Here is a 19,984-nt window from a genome sequence, read left to right on the forward strand (position 1 = left end):
TGCTGAAAGGCAGAGGGAAGGGTTGTTGTACAGACCCCGCCCTGTGCAAATGTAAGGGAGCCCCGGCCATCGTCTCCTGGCTGGCTCCGGGTCCCCAGTCTGTGCCGGCGGCCCCTTCGGCAGAGGCTGGCACAGGACAGGCTGGCAGGACAGAGGGAGGAGAGGAGGGAAGAAGCACCAGCTGCTCCCACACCCCTGCGCCCCCTGACCTGTGTGCAGTAGTTGTGTGCTCCGATCAGGTGGCTGGTGGGGACATCGAAGTCCTGGCGGATGCTGGAAAACACAGAAAATGCGGGTTAGTACGTCTCTGCCCGACTCGGGTTGCTGGGCAGACCTCGCCGGGCGGCCAGGGGTCCCCTCGGCTCCCAGGCTGAGGGCCGGCATTCTGGCTGCGGCTCTCTGCTCCGCGCCCTCCCTCGGGGCTGGAGCCCAGGCCTCCTCGAGTCCCCCGCACTCTCCCTAAGCAACCGCCTCCACTCTGGCCTCGCCAGGCCCTCTGCCGGCGCAGGAGAAAGGCCCTGGGTTTGGAACCCTACCCCTTGCATTCACATTCCAACTGTCACTGACGGTGGGGACTAGGACACCCTCTGCCATCTCCGGGCCTCAGTCTGTGAGCCTGTTAAATGGGAGGAATGGCCTCCGGTCTTAGCTGCCACCACCGAGGCACAGACCATGAACTCCACCCTGCACACACGCTGCTCCTGACCCCGGGCGAGAACCAAGGCTCAGGGGAGGAAAGTCCCTGTGCCGAAAGAAGTCCCTCAAGCCGAAGGGGGATTTCTGGGACTTCGTTCCTTTTACCGACCCAAAACCACCCCCTTGGGAGACGGAGCATGATTGCTGAACAGAGCCGTGGATGGGAAACCCCACGTACTGAACACAGTCTGACCCAGCCATGCCAGCCCTCCAGCCTCCGGGGGAAGTAAGAATTCCTGTATTCTACAGCCATGGAAAAGAGCTCAGAGAGGTGACGCCAGGGAGGCCGGGGACCTGGCTCCCTCTGCTGCTGCCCACCGAGCCCTGGGCGCAGGCCTAGCCTGCCCCCCCTCGCCCCTACCCCACAGAGAGCACAGGGAGGCGGCCCAGAGGCAGGAAGGGCTCAGGGGTCATGTTTGTTTTTCCTTTTTGTGGAAGAGGAGAGAAACCTGGTCTCAATTTTATGCTTTAAACCTAAGATCAGTCCACCAACCTGAAACGCACACCCTGAACCCTGTATCCTTCCCACATGAGCTCAGAAACCCAAGCTCTGTGACTTCTGCAGCAGAAATGCTTTCTTGTGGTTTTTAATGACCGCGGCCAAACGGGGCCGGTTTGCGGTCCACACGAGAGGACGGCTGGGGTTGGAACTGTGAGTCCCAGCTGAGAACCAGGGGGGCCTCCGGACGGGTCCTGGAGGCTGGCCCACCAGACAGCCCGAGGGTCTGGGAGGGAGCCCCAGCGGGTACAGATGGCCGAGGGCCGCACTCAGCTAGGCAGAAGAATTGATGGAAACGTTCTCCGCGGCCTATACAGGCATCTTCTGAAAAGAAGAAAATAACTCGGAGGAGCCCAGGGCAGGCTGATAAGCATCGCTGGCCCCGAGCCACCAGAAGCTTTCAGAAGCAGCCCGATCTCTGCAATCTCACAGCCTCGTGTTCACCCAGCGGGTTTGAGAGCCTGCGTCAGCTAGGAGCAGAGGGACAGGCAGAAAGGACAATGGAAGGAAATGGTAATTGCATCCTTAGGTGCAAACACGATGGGAAATTCAGAAGTGGGCTCGGAGCTTAAAAGGGAGGAACATCTGTATTTCACATCAGGGCGTTCGGGAGACGCCAAGGAGCAGCTTATGGCTTAAGAGATTTACAACTTTGGCAAATCTAGATGCCTAGACCTCCCTCCAGGGGAATTCCCTGGAGGGCTGAGCGTTGAGGAGTCCTTGAGAGGAGGAACAACAGTTACGGTTCTGCAGGAGCGGAGCGAAGGCAGCTTGTGCAGCCGGGCGCCAACCGGGTCTGCGTTCTAGCCCCGGCTCGCTGTGCGGGCGAAACCTCTCCCTTATTTATTGGTCTCATGTCCTTGTGAGGGGCTTGCACAAGGTGAGTGGTGTTACGGGCTGAATCGTGTCCCTTAGAATTCATATGTTGAAAACCTAGTGCCTAATACCTCAGAATGTGACCGTATTTGGAGACAGGAGCTTTAAAGGAGTGGTTAAGTAAGCCCGTTAGGGTGGGCCCTAATCCAATCTGACCGGTGTCCTTTTCAGAAGAGGGCGTTTGGACACACAGAGGGACACCAGGGGTGCGTGCACAGAGGAAAGACCCCACGTGAGGACAGAGAGAAGGCGGCCGTCCTCAGAGGAAACCAGCTCTGCCCACACCTTGGTCTTGGACTTCCAGCGCCCAGAACTGTGAAATAATAAACTTGAGTTCTTTAAGCCGCCCAGTCTGTGGCACTTTGTGAAGGCAGTCCTGGGAAACTCATACAGGGGGCCTCTGACATCTTTTTAGACTTGGAGCCCTTTCTTCAAATGAATTCTTACACACAGAAGCCCGGTACAGAATACAAGGCAGAGTGGCTCTGGCTGATGGGGTGCAGACGTGGTCCCATCTTTCTCCCCCCTCACCAGCCCCTGTGGCCCCACTGGGGAACCCCTAGGACTCCCTGGGAGGTGCAGGGCACAGGGCCTGAAGCACTGGGGGCCGGTGAGCACTGAGGTTCCTATAGTTCCAGGGCTTCTGAGCAGCGCGCTGGGACAGGCCTTCCCCGGGACTGACAACTATCCACTCTAATAGGACGGTTGTCTTCCAGGGGCCAACGACGCTGTGCTCAGAAGAGTCGTGCACAGCCTGAGGATCCAGACACAGAAGGGGTGATAGGAGCTGGGGGGAGCCAGGAGCAGGAGCTTGCCGGGTCTGGGGTTTGCAGAAGCTCAGAGTGAGGGGGGTCTGAGTGCACTTGCCCAGGGAACAGAAACCTACAAGAAGGGGCCTGGCCCTGGCGACCTTGCTGTCACCCTCCTCAGCATTCTGGGGACAAAGGGCGAGCACTGGGACCGAGGGCCTGGTGTGACGGCCCGGCCTCAGGGTGCCCGGTTCACCCAGGGACAGAGGAGGGGACAGAGAGCTCTGCCCAGGATGCCAGCCAGGGCCGCTTCCCCCATGGAGGTCCCGCAGACACTGCTGACCTGGAAACAGAACAGAGAAGGTGTGGAGGCCGGGAGACCTCAGGGCTCAGCATTGCACAGATGGGGAAAAGGATGCCCAGAGGAAACACAGAACCGGCCCAGTGACACGTGCCAGTCCAGATCCAGTGCTGGAACCGGGCCTCGCCCTCTGCTGCCTCTGGGCCCTCCACCGCCGCCACATGTCCCTGAGGGCAGGACTCTGCTGCTGAGCAGCTTAGGACACCTGAGCCCAGAACCTGCTGTTTCACACCCTTTCAAGTTCACTGTCCCCTCTCAAGGAGGACAAGAACCACCTTCTCTGTGTTACTGATAGGGAAACTGAGGCCCAGGAAGGAAAAGGGACTTGTGGTCACAGCGTCAGTTGGCCAGGACTATGTCCCCAGTACCAACATCACAGTATCTACTGTGGCCTGAAACACGTGATGGTCAGACAGGCCGGAAAGCCCCGAAACCCCACTCCTGACTGGGTACAGCTTGTCCCCTTAGCCTAAGACGGACCCACGTGCATTCTGAACATTTGAATGAATGAATGAATGAGTGAGTAAATGAATGAATGAGCAATTCATTGAACAATGACTATGTCCAAGTAGCCGAGGCTCCAGCCTATGGTCATAGCCATTCACCTAAAATCAAAGTCCACGAGGCAGGTCAGTGGCCAGCTCAACCTTGGACATCTGAGTGGCCTCAGGCAGGTCCCTGCCTCTCTCAGCTGTGTCTTCATTTACAAAACACTAAAGGACTGCAGCCAGGTGTCTCCAGGGACCTTCTGGGATGTGAGCGAGTGTGCCCAGTCCATGACTCTGATACTTAAAGCATCTTGCCTAAAATAGGCAGTAATTAATGGGGAGGACCCGCCCAGCCAGCCACCTCCTCTCCCCTGGAGCCTGGGAGGCAGGGGGACCACCACATCCCTCAGGGCCAGCTCCTGCCTGTCCTCCCCAGAGACCCTCCCCAGAGATACACTGCCCACTGCACTCCCCAGCCCCCTGCCACGGCCTCCAGAGACAGCACCCCTCATTGGTGGGAATGCTGTTGACTTCCGAGGACAATAGTGTAGAGGGCAGCTGTGGAACAGCTAAGAGACCCTGGGCTGGGAAGTCAGGGCACCCTGGGTTCAAATCCAGCTGCTTACCCGCTGTTCCCGTCTCTGAGCCTCGGCTTCCCCACCTGCAATATGAGTGTGCTGCTGCCTCCTTCTAGCAGAGGCTGCTGTGAGAACTGAGTGAAATAAACTATATAAAGCACTTGGCACTTGATAACTATCACTTCCTTTTTCCTACAATAACAGCAATAATAACAACAAGCGAAAAAACAATGAGAGGTCACGATTCCCGCAACCTCAATCTTTCACCTCATGGCCAAGAACTCCGAACAAACAGAGGCCTCTGAGCGGCCGCCATGTAGCCATGAGCATCTGAAAGGGGACTTGGGTAGGGCGGATATGAACTCTTTTCCCAGGAAGACTGAGAGGAAGTGGACAGTGAGTCAGAACACCTGGGTGTCAGGCCCCCTCTGCCACCTGTGCTGTGTGACCTTGAGAAAATTGCTTCCCATCTCTGAGCCTTGGTATGTCACCCCTGATGGGGATAACAAGATAACCACCTCAAAGTGCTGTTGCAATAAGGTCTGAGGCCATAGCAAGCCCTGGTAAATGGCAGACGGCTCCAAAGGAGCTGGAGAGGAAGGGGGAGGATGGGATCTAAGCGGCAGGGTAAGGGGCGTGGAAGGAGGGAAGAGTAAGCAGAGATGCCCAGCCCTTCCCAAGCGGCCTTCCCTCTCACCCTCCCCCACCCTCCCCACATCCTAGCACCTTCCTTCCCAACCCGACCTTGTACAACTGTTCCCTGCAAACCCACACCGCTGGTCTCCGCCTACTCCGCTTCGCTGTCTGACAAAGCCCTTCCCACATACCCCTCAGGGCCCTGCTAAATGTCCCTGCTCCATACAAAAAACACCCCCTCGCCCCAGGATGGATGTGCCGCATCTCTCCCTGGACATCCCCTTCCTAGGAGCACCCCCAGCTACTTTCCTGTGTCGGCCTTGCCCCTCCAGGAGCAGGCACTGTGACGGCAGGGTTATGCTGTCTCCCTCAGGCTCCTTGGTGCCCAGAACTGGGCTCTCAGCCTGCAGGTGCACAGAAAGGCCCTAACTTCTGCAGCGCTGGGCTCTCAGCCTGCAGGTGCACAGAAAGGCCCTAACTTCTGCAGCGCTGGGCTCTCAGCCTGCAGGTGCACAGAAAGGCCCTAACTTCTGCAGCGCTGGGCTCTCAGCCTGCAGGTGCACAGAAAGGCCCTAACTTCTGCAGCGCTGGGCTCTCAGCCTGCAGGTGCACAGAAAGGCTCTAACTTCTGCAGCGCTGGGCTCTCAGCCTGCAGGTGCACAGAAAGGCCCTAACTTCTGCAGCGCTGGGCTCTCAGCCTGCAGGTGCACAGAAAAGCTCTAGCTTCTGCAGCGCTGGGCTCTCAGCCTGCAGGTGCACAGAAAGGCTCTAACTTCTGCAGCGCTGGGCTCTCAGCCTGCAGGTGCACAGAAAGGCCCTAACTTCTGCAGCACTGCGCTCTCAGCCTGCAGGTGCACAGAAAGGCTCTAACTTCTGCAGCGCTGGGCTCTCAGCCTGCAGGTGCACAGAAAGGCTCTAACTTCTGCAGCGCTGGGCTCTCAGCCTGCAGGTGCACAGAAAGGCTCTAACTTCTGCAGCTGGGTTCTCAGCCTGCAGGTGCACAGAAAGGCCCTAACTTCTGCAGCGCTGGGCTCTCAGTCTGCAGGTGCACAGAAAGGCCCTAACTTCTGTGAGCACTGGGCTCTCAGCCTGCAGGTGCACAGAAAGGCCCTAACTTCTGCAGCGCTGGGCTCTCAGCCTGCAGGTGCACAGAAAGGCCTTAACTTCTGTGAGCCTGCCCAGGGAGAGGCTTCAGGGGAGACCATGGTGGAATGGCCCCCAGAAGCTGGGTCCCAGGAGGTGTGCAGAGGCAGGAGAAAGGAAGCTCCCTTGGACCCACACGGCACAGAGGCTGGTCTGGAGCAGAAGATGCTTCCACCAGGTCTCTTACCTCCCCCTCCTCCCAGGCCCGTCCTCGTTGTCTGCCCACCCAAATCCTTTGTGGAGCAAGGGGTGTGGCCCTTGGGTGAGTGGGTCAGGAGGTTGGGTGCACTGAGGATCAGAGGACTCCCCCAGCCCTGACACGTGTCCCGGGCAAGGTCACCCTTCACTGCCATGGGAAGTGGGCCCCCGTTCAGCCCTCAGTCTCAGCATCCAGGGGCAGACCACCAGCTGCTGCTCACTGGCCAGGACTTGCCATCTCAGCAGCCTGGGACCAGCCCCGCCCTGCCCACACCAGGTCGGCTGAGATTAAAGGGACAAGCGTCTGGTCCGTGCGGCCCAGCTGGGCTCCTGCTCTCCACTTCTCGGTTGGCAGGCACAGCCGAGCAGCACCTGGCACTGCTCCCCCAGCCCAGGAAGGGCAATGAGGCACAGGGCCCGAGGCCAGGCGCCTGGAGGCTTGAGTGACAGTGTCCACCAGCCTGCCCTTACCTCCTTGAAGCCTCAGTTCCCACATCCGTAAAATGAGATAATGGCCCATTGTTCCCCTGGGGTTGCTGTAAGCCCCAAAAGCTCAGGGTGGCAATGAGGATCCCTCGCTTTACCCTCCATGGGGCAAGGGTGCCTCACGACACCCCCAGAGGGAGCCAACAAGAGACCTACAGAATGGAGCTCTGGTCACTGCACAGGAACCGGGCGGGTCCCAGGGAAGGGACCGGGACAGGAAGAGGGCCAGTGGGGTCTGGCTGGGGCACCTGTTCCCAGTGGCACACTTCGGGGCTACTTCCACCCACCACCTGGGTCTCCTGGGACACATTTGCTGAAAGTGATCATGGCCTCCACCCCAATCTGAATCAAAGTTAAAGCTGATGTGAAATTCACTGAGGAAGTTCCTTCCCTTCCATTTCCCAGCTAGAGTCAAAAGATCCTGGCATGTCGGGTAGGAAGGGCCCTTGACCATCCTGTACTGTCTCTATGTCACACGTGGGAGACCCAGGTGAGAGCGACCAAGGGCCTTGCGCAGGGCCGCAAAGCAGCTGCGGTCTGTGTGGAGTCGGGCGCCGGGTCTGGGGGGTCCTGTGCCCCTCTCGTCCTGGGCTGGCAGAGTGAGGCACTTGTGACAGACAAGGGAGGAGACAGTGGACACACGCCTGTCACCCTCTCCCATCAGCACAGACATGGTGACAGCCAAAAACCTGGGATTCACATCAAGAACAGCCCCCTGCTCAAGCCCGGACCCCGCAAACTGCTGGCCCACCAGCGTGCAAATGGTCCCCAGCTTGGCCAGAACAGGGGGCTTTGCTTCTCCTCATTCCTCCGAGGAACCGGGGGGGGGGGGCCTCCACCACGGCCCCGCCCTGACCCCGCCCCACTCACACCTGCTTTCCTGATGCGGCAGGGTTCCCGTTCCCGAGCAGCCAGTGAGGGGGCCTGAGCGGGCTTCGACTGCCCCCGATCGGTGTGACCCAGGCCGGGCCACGGCAAGGCATCAGCAACGGGACAACCTCCCCTGAAGTCCCATGCTTCTTATCCGAATCGATTTACAGTGGAGTTTCCTGCTGACGCGGCTAAGAACTGAGTTTGTCACTGGCCTTTGCCTCCCAGCACTCACGGTGGCTTTCATCTCGGGGCTCTGTCCACAGAGAAACAGCTGTGCTGCTGTGGCTGCTGGTGGCATCCTGCTCTCCTGGACACTGGAGAGTGACAGCGCCACGCCGCCCTCGCCCTCGCCGCCTGCCGTGCCGTCCAGGGACGACTGCAGCACATGACAAACCACCTCCTAGTTTGGACCTTCCAGCCGGGCTCTGGGCAGCAGGCTGCCACTGTAATCGGTGCCAGGGGTCCCCCTCATGAAGAGGTTCCCCTACAAGCTGTCTCCCGCCGGCCCAGGCCCAAGCCCTCCCTGGTGCCAGGCCCACCACCACTGCCTCCCACGGGGCCGAGCGCTGCACGGCGCAGGCCTGGCTCCGGGCTGGCCAGCCCCTGGGCCCCGAGCGCCCATGGGGCGTGCTGGAGAAAGTTCAGGCCCTGCGGTTGGGAAGGCAGGGGGGCTGGGACAGCCTGGAATCCTGCGTGAGATGTACTGTCAGCAACTCAAGACCTGAGGAAAGAAAGCGGAGGGTTTGACATCGACGGGGAAAACGTGAACCCTTCGCGAGGCCTCGCAGGCGGCCGGGCGGACGGCACTCAGGGCCAGCTCTGCCTCTGCGCTCTCAGCCTCTGGGGGCGAAGGAGCCAGGCCGCACGCCCTCACCCCGGCTCCCCAGCACCGGGGACAGCCAAGGGACAGGAGGAGTTGGCTCTGGACTGAGGGCTGCCCTGGGCCTCGGGCACGAGTCCGAGAGCCCTGCTAGGAGGGAGGGTGGCGTGTCCTCAGCCTCTGTCACACACACTGTGACTGTGAAGGACGGGGTGGGGTGCGTGGCCCCCGCTCCACTGCTCCCTGGCTGAACGGCACGTGACCCGGGACACACTCCTCTCTCTCTGGGCCACCAGGACATGTGGTCCACTGCCCAAAGCAGTCACCGCTCACCCTGCCAGGCTCAGAGGCTTTGGCACAGCCAGATCGGAAGGTCCTTGGCAAGCACCTGGCCCAACAGTTCTCAAGCTGTTTACAGAGCAGGGGCTTCTCCATAACAGGGACCTCAAAGAGACGCCTGGCTGGGGGGGCAGGGCGGGACAAGCAGGGCTCGCCCCCCCCCCCAACCCCACTGCTCCAGGGAAAGCAGTTTTGCTTCATACGCTGAGCTTCACCATACGGTTTACTCAAAAAAGAAATCCGATTCTTTTCACTATACAAAGAGACTGAGAAGCACTACCCACCCCCCTCCCACCCCCCGTTAGAGATGAGAAACGAAGGCACAGGTGGGGTCAGCCACACGGCTTGTGGGCAGCAGAGCGAGGACGGGCTCCGAGTGCCCCACAGCAGCGTTACAGCCAATGAGGACACTCTCCTTTCTGTGCCCTGTCACCCACTCCGTCTGACAAGTGGGGCCTGGGCCGGTGGCGTTTCCCCCGGGTGCCCCAATGTCTACAAGGAAGGGTGTTTACGAGCTGCTAACCCCCCAAGGCAGGCCAGAATAGGTGGCTTTTTACTGTCCTGGGTCCGTTGTCACTGCCAAGCGGGTCACAGTGAACCTGGAGCCAGGCCTGGCATCCCTCCCGAGATCGGAGCCCAGAGGCTCAGGGGAGCCCAGGGGAGCTCCGTGGGGCATGCAACGTGACTGGCCTGTGAGGGGCGTGGGCCTTTCCGGGAGCTGCCCTCCCAATGGCCAAGGTGAGAAGAGCTTCTTCAGAGGATCCCTCAGAAATGCCAGGAATGCAAATGTGCTATTTTAAGTAACTTCAGCATGATCCTCTCTGGGGGTCTGGGCAGCATCATGACTGCTCAGGGCATTCCTGTCCTCCTTGTCAGTCCTGCCTTCCATCCTCACAGCTGCCGCCCCTGCAGGAAGCCCCCTGGAACAAGGAGGACAGGTCAGCCCCACCCCAAGGGTCTCTAGCAGCCCCATGAGAGCAGAGAGTGGTCAGGGAGCCATCCTGGGACTGCCCATGGCGGTGGGTGGAGAAGCCCCAGCAGTGGCCCATGAGACCCAAGGACTGCCCCATGCCTCCCGGATGGCCTGAGGTAGCCTAACTAATCTTGAACTTAAACGCATAAGAGAATTGAGTGTCTTCTCCAGCACACCTCTGGGCGGCGCACTCCCAGAGCAGGGAGGAGTCTTCCGCTGCTCCTCCGCCCAACCTGAGGAACAGCACCGTGCCCACGGAGCCCCCGGGCCACTCAGGGAGTGCACGCAAGGGTGAGCACAGCCGCAGGTGGACCATCACCAACGGCAGGACATCCCTGTGGCCACGCCTCCAGCCCGAGGGCACAAGAGGCGTCTGAGCACAGCAGAGACACGGCCAGATAGCAGCGGCCATTCTCTCAGGCTTGCTGCCCAGCGGGAGTCGTGCCAAACACACATTTATGTCTCCATTCAATCTCGAGAGGCAGGAGTTTCATCCCCGTTTTACAGACAAACTCGGGCTCCGAGGGTTAGAGTCAGGCCTGGAACCAAGTCCGTTTTGTTCCCAAGTTCAGGTCCTTAAACAGCAAACCCAAAGAGCCCTGTCTGGGCTCAGACTCCCTGGTTGATCTGAGTGAACTAGGGCCAAGCCAGTCACCTGCCAAAGCCTCGTTTCTCCATCTGAAAGACGGGGAGGGTGATAGCTGTCACAACAGTGCCACACGACAGGGTGGCTGTGGAGCTGAATGAGCTACATGTCAGAGCAAAGGGCCTGGCACACAAGAAGCTCCCGAGATGTGGGCTGCTGTGGGTCCCGCTGCCTGGCGCCGACGAGCATGTCCTCTACACCAGTGGTCCCCAACCTTTTTTGGGCCACGGACCAGTTTAATGTCAGAAAATATTTTCACGGACCAGCCTTTAGGGTGGGACGGATAAATGTATCATGTGACCGAGACAAGCGTCAAGAGTGAGTCTTGGATGTAACAGAGGGAATCTGGTCATTTTTCAAAAAATAAAACATCATTCAGACTTAAATATAAATAAAACGGAAATAGTGTAAGTTATTCATTCTTTCTCTGCGGACCGGTACCGGTCCATGGCCCGGGGGTTGGGGACCACTGCTCTACACTGTCCTCTCAGAAAAGGGGCGGGGAGGCCACAGGGGCGAGACAAACCCGGCCAGTGCCCTGCCGAGTCCAGCACTAGTGCAGGTCTCTGTGCCAGGCCTCCTGGAGGGCGGAGCCGGCTGGCCACGCTGCCAGGGAGACCTCCAAGCCATCGGCCTCCAGGCTACGGGAAGGGCCTCAGGGCCGTGAAGGGAAGGGGTCCGTCATTAACATACTCTCTCTCCCCTGCCCGGGAACAAGGGCAGGTGACTGCAGCTGGTGTGTGTGTGGGGGGGGGGGGGGGTGAAAGGGAAGGGGTCTGGTAGGACTCTGGCTTCAGGCCCATGAGCATGAATGAGGCTCTGTAGGTCCAGCGGGGCAGCCTTCCCTGCACATGTCCCCCAGGTGCCTCGGCCTGGGCGGGGATGGATGAGGCGGAGGGGGTGGGGGAGAAGCAGCCCAGACAGACGGCCAGAACCACTCCCCACAGGAGCAGGCGTGTGAACAGAGAGCCCGCCCCCAGGCTGGTGAGCCAGGGCCTCGACCCCCAGGGCTGAACAAGACACTCTACAGATGGGGAAACCGAGGCTGAGAGGATCACACAGGCAGATCTCACCAGGCCCCTCCAGCGAGGTCAGGGGTCTAACCACACCAGGAGACACCCCCCACACACACACATTGCCGCCGTCACAACGCTGTTAGCCCCGGGATTAGCAAACCCAGGCCTGGGAGGGAGGCAGTGCTGCTTACGCTCCCCACGCACGTGAGCCGGGCCAGGAATGAATCGTGTCATTATGGCAGGATTAGAAGAAGAATGCCAGCAGAAAACGCTGTGCGCACACACGCACTTAATGAGGTCAGTGGCAGCACGCAGCAGGCAGGCCGGAGGCACCAGGCCTCAGGGCCCCGGCCGGCCTCCCCCCAGCACCAGCGGCTGCGGGCAGCGAGGGCGGGCCGCCCGGGCCCAGCCACGGGAGCAAGTGTCTCCTTCCACCGGGGCCTCCCCGGCCTGGGCACCGCCCAGCGACGCCTTCCACCTCCCCACTGCGCAGGGCCCACCTGCTCAGGGCTGTTCCCAAGTGCTCCCCAACGCCGAACACCGCAAAGCAGATAGACACTCCCCCAGGTCTCCACACCCCGGGCCTGCTCTCTGCTTGGAAGTGAACGGCGCAATCAATCGTACTTCACAAAACTATTAATGTGCCATTAATCTGAACTCTCCCTGGTGACAAAATGCCCCGGTGACAAACATGGGTAAGAAGGCTCCTAGGGAATGAGCATGACGGGGGAGCTCCAGCTCTCAGGCGGCCCGGAGGTCACATTTGATAAGGACACCGAAGGTTGGGGACCCAGCCTTCTGCGCCCTCTGCCTCCAAGGCCCCTGGGTTCCCACCCAGTCACCTCCTCAGGGCTGGCACAGGCCTTGGCCCAGGGTGAGTCCCCTTCCCCTGAGCTCTGAGGGGCCCTCGGTCAGCTCGCAGGTCTCAGACTCAAGTGTCCCTCCCCGCACATGTCCCTGGGGAGTCCACATGCGTGAAGTGGTCACCCCCGCACTCCCAGCACACGTGTGAAGACCAGAGAGCAGGCAGCACTGAACACGGGTGTCCGCAGAGGGTAAGTGCTCTCCGCTCCACCAGCCTTTCCTCCTTCCAACCAGGCTCACTAAGGGCACACCACCGGGCACCAAGCACCGCGCTGCGCTCTGGGTGGGGGGGCGGGCACAGGAACGAGACAGATAAGCCGCCCCGGGAACTGAAGGCGGAGGGTACTCACAGCTCTGTGGACCGGGACAGGATGGCAGACAGCGTGAGCAGGATGCATCCAAAGGGGCCCACTTCGAACTGGAAGGGGAGAAAGGAGGAGCACCCATCAGGCCCGCACCTCCCTCCTCTCACTTCCTTGGGGGCCACAGCCCGGGGAGCAGCTGCCCCTGAGCCCCAGGGGCGGCTGCGTGGCCCCAAGGCAGACCCTGTCCCGGCCTCACCATGCCAGACCCCTCAAGGCCGAGGAACACCCCAGCCTGAGTGACAATGGCAGCAGACACAGTGCCCACCAAGGAGCCCACCCTCAACCTGCAAGTCCTGGAGGTCAGGATGCAACAGCGGCGGAAGCAGCCCCCCCACCCCTGTCCAATGCAAGCATCTTCCGCTGTCACACTTCAAACTCTCACAGACCTGCTCCATCAGGAAAGCAGGGAAAACAAACACCAGGAGCAGCCATTGCTGCCCTCTGCCACGTCAGGAAGTCGGGGCTCAGAAACCGAGCAAGTGGCCCGAGGCTGTGCAGCTGGTAACAGCCCGGTGGGCTTGCAGGGGGCGCCCTCTGACTCCCAATACCTTACTCCAAAGAACCGTGCTGTGGGCACAGCCGCAGAGAGCGGGCTGAGGCCGACAGGTCGGGAGGGGCAGTGAGGTCTGCTGGGCACGAGAGAGGGAGGTTCTGGTTTTTTATAAAAATTTTTATATGTTGCTCCTTATGAATTTTTTGGATTAACTTTGTTAATTTTTAGCTATTGTATTACAATATTATTTATGCTGATTACTGAGGTTTTGGGGACCCCCTTGAATTCTGCACCCAAGGTGAGCACCTTATTTGTCTCCCCTAGTCCCGACCCTGGTTTGATGCCCACAGTCCAAGGTCTGGCTGCCTGGGTTTAAATCCCAGCTCGGCCACTCCTAGCTACGTGACCACAAGGACACTTCTTAACTTCTCTGTCCCTAGTCTTCTCATCTGTAAACAAGGGTAAAAATAATAAGACCTACGCTCCTCAGGTTATTTATTATTTTTTTTAAGGGTGGGGAGGGGTCTTCTCTGATGGGAATCACAGGGCCTTCAACACGACAGGAATTAGGGACGGAGGGCGTGTCAAGGGAGGCTTTCCGGAGGAAGTGGCGTCTGAACAGAACCCCAAGCGACAAGGAGGAGTCAAGAGAGAGAAGGGAACGCTGTTCCCGGTGAGAGGCAAAGCACGTGCAAAGGCCCTGAGGCCAGAGGGCAGGTTTACCATAGTCAGAACACAGAAATGACTGAGGACGTCATTTTTCAGAAAGTAACTTTACAGCCTTTTTTTTTTTTTTTGGAAGTAGGAATGGAATGAATGAATCAACAATAATCTTATATCAATCTCAACTTAATTCTGTGACCTCAGGCCGGTCGGTCACCTTACTTCTGTCATCCTCCGTTTCCCCATCTGCAAAGCAAGGATAACGCACGCGTACTTCGGGTTGTGGTGCGCGCTCTGACGACTGCAGAGTGTAGGGCTGACGTCCTTGCCCCGGGAACGTAGCCCCGGAGGACATGGGCCACCTGCGCCCTCGCCGCAGCCCGACCCCAGACGTGCATGTTGCAAAGCGCCCTTCATCTCAGTTCCCCTTCTAAAGTGCCTACCGACTCCTGCCACGGGCTTGATCCCTGACTCGGGGAGGCCACGACTCCTCCGTCTGCTTCCCCCTGCGCCACGCCTGCAGCGCCCGTCCCCCCGCAGGACTGCAGGGAGGGGACACAGAGGCCCATGGTAAGCCCTCGCCCTCTGTAAGTGTGAAGGACTGTTACTGCGACTAGGGCCAGCCCTTTCCGCGGTCGTTGGAACACCCTCAAGGGGACTAGCACGAGCCCTGGCCGCGGCCTCCGGGTGGACTGGGTAGGTGAGACTCCAGACGGCGAGGAAACGACCCCCAGCCGGGCTCCTGGCCCTCGCCAGACCATGACTAAATGGCACCAATATCCCACTTTGTTTAAAAAAAAAATTATTAAAATTATCTCATCAAACTCAAGCTGCCAAGACATGGGAGACCACAGGGCCAGGCGCCTACGTTGAGAGGCCGGAAACCATCACCCGGATCTGGGAGAACGGCCGGCCCCACTTGGGAAGAAGGGGCCACTCCCCGGTACGGCTCTGGCCCGCAGAGGCCTGAGCCCACCAAGGAGCCCCAGTCAGGGCGGGGGGCGGAGGCCCAGCGCACGCGGGCCAGCCAGACATCTCGCCCAGAGGGCGAGCGGTAATGAAAACTCAGCCAGGAGGCTATTTATTTTGGGCAGAGATGGCTCAGTGTTCATTTCCAGCCCTGGCACGATCCAGCCCTCTTAGGCCCAGGCCATGAAAAATGAATTTGGTGAGGGTAGTGCTGAGGCAGCTCCATGGCTTCCAGCAAAAACACAAATTAAAGTGCAGGGAAAACACTGCCTTCCAGAGAGAGCAGGGCTGGCCACGGACCCCTTGAACCAGGGACAGAGCCGGGCAGGAAGGGGGAATCGCTCTGAGCCCAGAGGCCGAGGGGAAAAGGGCAGCTCCCTCCCCTGGGACTGGCCCCACCCTCTCAACCTCTGTCACAGTCGCTGTCTTGCTGGGTTTTGTGGTCACCCTGGGGGTACAGGCGAAGGGAGGAGGAAGGTCCCATCTTATACTCAAGGATGTAGAAGACTCCAGTGCTGAGGGGTCACTCAGGGGCCATCAGTGGGCAGTGACGGGGACTCAGATGCTTGGGTCACAGAGTCGCCCCAGGGCCCCTCCTCTGCCCCCTGGAAGCCTCACCAGGCACTTCGCTCTACTGGCCTCGGTGGCTCCCGACTGTCACAATCAGCTCTACCCAACAATGTGAGCACAGATACCCTTGGCTGTGGCTCCCCTGGTCAGATCATGCACACTGACGGTATCAGGCTTTGCTCTCACATGTGTCGCTACATCGTCACAACACTCTAGGAGTGTTTAATAATGGGTTTCCTTTCTGCATATGGAGAGTGCCTGGTACTTAATTTGGAAGCCATTCTTTCCCCTGCGTTTATGTTTCTTATTAAAGAACCACAGCTGGATGGTAAAGAGCTGGGAGTGATCTACTCATTAGTCCATATTCCATTTTCCAGATAGGCAACTGAGACCCGGTGCCTTTCCTGAGGCCACAAGGAACCAAGGTCCCCAGGCCCCTGCTACGGGCTACCTGTGGCCACACTGGGCTGGGGAGGGGGGGGAGGAGCACACTGAGTTAGCAGATGGCTCACTGGGTTATGCCCACGGAGAATCAGAGACAGCCAGGGACAGACAACAAGTGACAGCCAGGCCGGGACTCCTGACACCTAGGCCAGGACCTCTCACACCCGCGCCCCTCCCCTGCACCTCCCGGACAGAGTGGCCAGTGCAGGGAGGCAGCACCTAGTCTGGGTACCCCGGCCAGGCTCTGGGCCTCTCCTGGGACTGAGTCGCCCCCAAGGCAACAGCTCTGGGGGTGAGGATCTCAGGTAGGTCAATGCCCCAGAGACCACACTCTGGGGGTGAGGATCTCAGGTGGATCAATGCCCCAGAGACCACACTCTGGGGGTGAGGATCTCAGGTAGATCAATGCCCCAGAGACCACACTCTGGGGGTGAGGATCTCAGGTAGATCAATGCCCCAGAGACCACACTCTGGGGGTGAGGATCTCAGGTGGATCAATGCCCCAGATACCACACTCCTGCCTCCCATGGACTCAGCAGGCCCCCCATTCCTGCCCAAGGGGTGTCCGTGCTGGGAGGGCCAGGGCACTTCCTGGTCTGTGGTGCACTGTGCCGGGAAAGGGGACAGTGACCGCCGGAGTGTCCAGGTTGCCCCCATATCTGGCAAGTTCTCCCACTCCAGGCTCACCGCCAAGTCTTCTAACACCTTCTCGGGACCTCAAAGAGCCTCAAGGAGCCGAGGCTGCAGCCTAGAGGCGGCAGAGGGAGTGGCCACACCCCAGGAGAGCGGCTCGGCCCAGGAGAACGTCCTTCAGCTGACACCGACGTCAACACCGGGGGACCTTAGAGTTCGGGATCTCAGGCCACTGGCCTCTCGGCCTGGGCCCACACAGCACCGCCCTCTGCCAGGCTTCCCTCTCCCTTCTCCTGTCTATACCTAACCTCTCAGGGCCACCTTACACCGTGACGAGACGGTGATCACGCTGTCCAGGAGGAACACTAACGGTCCCTGTGATGTGGACCCGGGTGCTCTGCCCAGTGCCCCGAGGCTGGCACTGCTACTGTCACCCCCACTCGAGGCCCAAGGCCACGGAGCCACGAAGGGGCGTGACCTACACACACCTCCGGGGACCACGTTCTCTCCCCTCGGAGCACTCAGCTCCAGCCATCCTCCCCAAAGCCCCGAGCCGCAGCCCCACGCCGAAGGCCCCCAGCCCCTGGCTGTGCTGCTCCCGGGTCCTGGCCACGTTCCGGCCCCTCTCGCAGCCAGACGGGCGCCCAGATCTCCTCCAGAGGGGGGGGCGCTCCACGTGCTCTGTCAGACCCGGCCCCGCCTCCCAGGACACCAGGCGGGGTGGTGGGCAGGCGCTCCATCAGCAGTGCTCAGACCGCCAACGTAGCCCAGAAATCCGTGCTCTCGTCACCGCCCCGGCTGCTGCTGGCTCCCACTCGCCAACAACGGTTCTTTGCTTCCGGAGGTGGCGGCTTCGGCTCAGCCCGAGAGGAAGCTCTCACCATCGAGTCCCCTCCCTCGGCCCCCCCCACCCCGCTGTGGCAGCACCTGTACCTCAGAGCCGGCCCTCAACGACGCGATGGCAGCAGCTGGGTCCCTGCTCCCCCAGTCTCCTCTTCCCCAGCCCATCGCCCCCTGCCCTCGGCCACGGCGCCCAGGGCCAGCGCCATCTCCTTCCCGGCCTCCACCCCCGCCCCCCAGGCTGGGTGTGAGGGTACCAGCTCCACTCCACCAGCATCTCCTCTCAAACAAAGCGGAAGGCTTAACGGTGCACATCGCCAAGGGGACCCAGGGCCTACCTGGCGAATGCTTTGCTGAAGGAAAGCCACCAGCTCTTCATAGCAGGTCAGACTGTGCAGTATGAGCTGCAAAGACACAAATGCATGGGTGAAGCCCCAGCCCGGGAGATCTGAGAAGCGCCTGGGGGTGGGGACAGGGTGGGGGGCATGGGGCCCGTGTCCTATCCAGGTCATCCGGGCCGGTTCTAAGCCCGGCGGACAGCGTCCCGAGTCGAGTGGCAAGGAGCTGACGTAAGTGTCTCTTGCTTTCTTGGGCAGGTCAGGAAAAACCACTTTTAGAGAAAACATCCAGTAAAGTGAGCCCCTTCTAGGCTCCCAGGGGCACACGTGCCCAGACTGAGGTCAAAGGAAACAAGCTAGGTCAGGCAAAAATCCTCCGTCCAGAGGAGATGAACGTAGTCACTGTTAGGAAGTCCTCAGGGAGGAGGAGGCAAGTTTCTGGATTCTCAAACGTCTCTCCTTTTCTCTCCCTTCCTTCGTCTTCCTTAGGTCTGGTTTTCTGGCCGAGGCTTCACCTTTCAACGCCCTCTGCGCCTTCTGACCCCTCCTCTCCACACCGCCCCCACGCCCCTCGCACAACAACCCCCCAGAGAAGGTGCTGATGACGTAAAGAGGGGCACGGGGAAGGCTGGGTTTAGTCAAAAGGCGTTATGTCGGACTGCAGGCGGAACTTCGGGTTGGCACAACCGCGCTGTCAGAGGCTGCCCATCAGCCATTTTTTGGCCATATGGTCAGTTCTGGCAAAAGCTCACCCTCAAAGCCCCGCCCACCTCTACCCACCCCAGTCCCCGGTGGAGGGTCCCGCTGGCCCCTCCCCAGTCGAGGGAGGATTTACTTATAGGAAAGGAGACCGTGCCCACACAAAGCCAAAGGTTGCCTGATAATTTTCCAGAAACCGTACCGTTTCTAAAACTCCATCTGCTTTGTATTTCCCCGCTGGACTGAACTGCTGGGTGCCCGAAGCCCTAGAAAGGAAACGGAGATGCATGAGTCCTGCGCAGGGAAAGGAGACGCGGCCTTGAGCCAGGGCGAAACCACGCGTCCTGTCCCTGAGGACAGATGAGAAAGTGTGTGTGTGGGGAGGGGAGGCGGTCTCATTCTCCCCGCTCGGCTGGGTCCTGAGAGCACCACTGAGGAAGAATGGGAGAAAAAGGGAATGGAAAAAAGACGGCAGACGGAGAGCGTGGCCAGGCCCAAGCCCTGGCTGGAGGAGGCCCGCCTGTCGCCCACGGCCCACGGCTGGAGGAGGCCTGCCTGTCGCCCACAGCCCACGGCTGGAGGAGGCCTGCCTGTCGCCCTGGCTGGAGGAGGCCCCCCTGTCGCCCTGGCTGGAGGAGGCCCGCCTGTCGCCCACGGCTGGAGGAGGCCCGCCTGTCACCCACAGCCCACGGCTGGAGGAGGCCCGCCTGTCACCCACAGCCCACGGCTGGAGGGGGCCCGCCTGTCGCCCTGGCTGGAGGAGGCCCGCCTGTCGCCCTGGATGGAGGAGGCCCGCCTGTCGCCCACGGCTGGAGGAGGCCCGCCTGTTGCCCACGGCTGGAGGAGGCCCGCCCGTCGCCCTGGATGGAGGAGGCCCGCCCGTCGCCCTGGCTGGAGGAGGCCCGCCCGTCGCCCTGGCTGGAGGAGGCCCGCCTGTCGCCCTGGCTGGAGGAGGCCTGCCTGTCGCCCACAGCTGACAAAAACACGCCCGACAACGGGAGGCTGACTCGCCCGTCGTGTGCGGGACGTCGGGAATGCCGGCCTCTGTCCTCTCCGAGGCCCCCACACACGGACCCCAGCGGCCTGCTCTCACAGCGTCCTGCCTGTGCAGCCCAGTGCGGCATGGACTAGGCGCTGGGCTGGGGCTTGGGGCCCACTGTGCCATTAGCCTGCTGTGTAGCCTTGGACCCACCACTGCCCCGCTCTGGGCTTCTTTTTCCTCGTCTGCAAAGCAGGCGGGCATTGACCTTTGGCCCCATCTGCTCTCAGGGCTGCCAGGCAGCTCCTCGGGGGCAGGGTAATCGGTTAACGGGGCGTGGGCAGCAAGGACGAGCACTCTGTAGGAACAAGACGGACGATGATGAGCCCTACACTGACACGGCGCTTAGTACGCGCCAGACATCGTCCTGAGCACCCCACGTGCTGTGATTTATCACTTATTGATATGGATTTATGATTTAAGCTGATAGGTAATATTACCATTATACATCGTTTTATTTATATTGACTCATTTCATTCCCTCATAATCAACCAATTATGTAATCATCATCACCCCCATTTTTCAGCAGAGTAAACAGATGGAGCACAGAGAGGTTGAGTCAACTGCTCAAGGTCACACAGCCAATAGGCGACAATGTTGGGTAAAGGCACCCTCTTTACTAGAACTTGGCCACATGGCTAGGAGAAGTGATGTGTCCATTCCGAAGGGCCAGACTGAGAAGCCAGCAGG

General features: G+C 60.1%; 1 protein-coding gene across 4 annotated transcripts in view; it reads right to left on the reverse strand.

Annotated features, from left to right (window-relative positions):
* The window catches only part of MINDY4 (MINDY lysine 48 deubiquitinase 4), a 108,250-nt gene that overhangs the window by 23,074 nt on the left and 65,192 nt on the right, over positions 1-19,984 (reverse strand). For all 4 annotated transcript variants that reach the window (XR_010747511.1, XM_066354016.1, XM_066354015.1 and 1 more), the window contains exons 11-14: positions 18,458-18,521; positions 17,557-17,622; positions 12,592-12,659; positions 210-273 (exon numbers count right to left, since the gene is read on the reverse strand). Coding sequence is in view for 3 of the 4 variants with exons in the window: in XM_066354016.1 (XP_066210113.1) it covers positions 210-273; positions 12,592-12,659; positions 17,557-17,622; positions 18,458-18,521 (262 nt within the window). In the remaining variant the exon portion in view is untranslated. The remainder of the gene's footprint in view (positions 1-209; positions 274-12,591; positions 12,660-17,556; positions 17,623-18,457; positions 18,522-19,984) is intronic.

This window comes from Saccopteryx leptura, chromosome 12 (assembly GCF_036850995.1).
Source record: "Saccopteryx leptura isolate mSacLep1 chromosome 12, mSacLep1_pri_phased_curated, whole genome shotgun sequence".
NCBI lineage: Eukaryota > Metazoa > Chordata > Mammalia > Chiroptera > Emballonuridae > Saccopteryx > Saccopteryx leptura.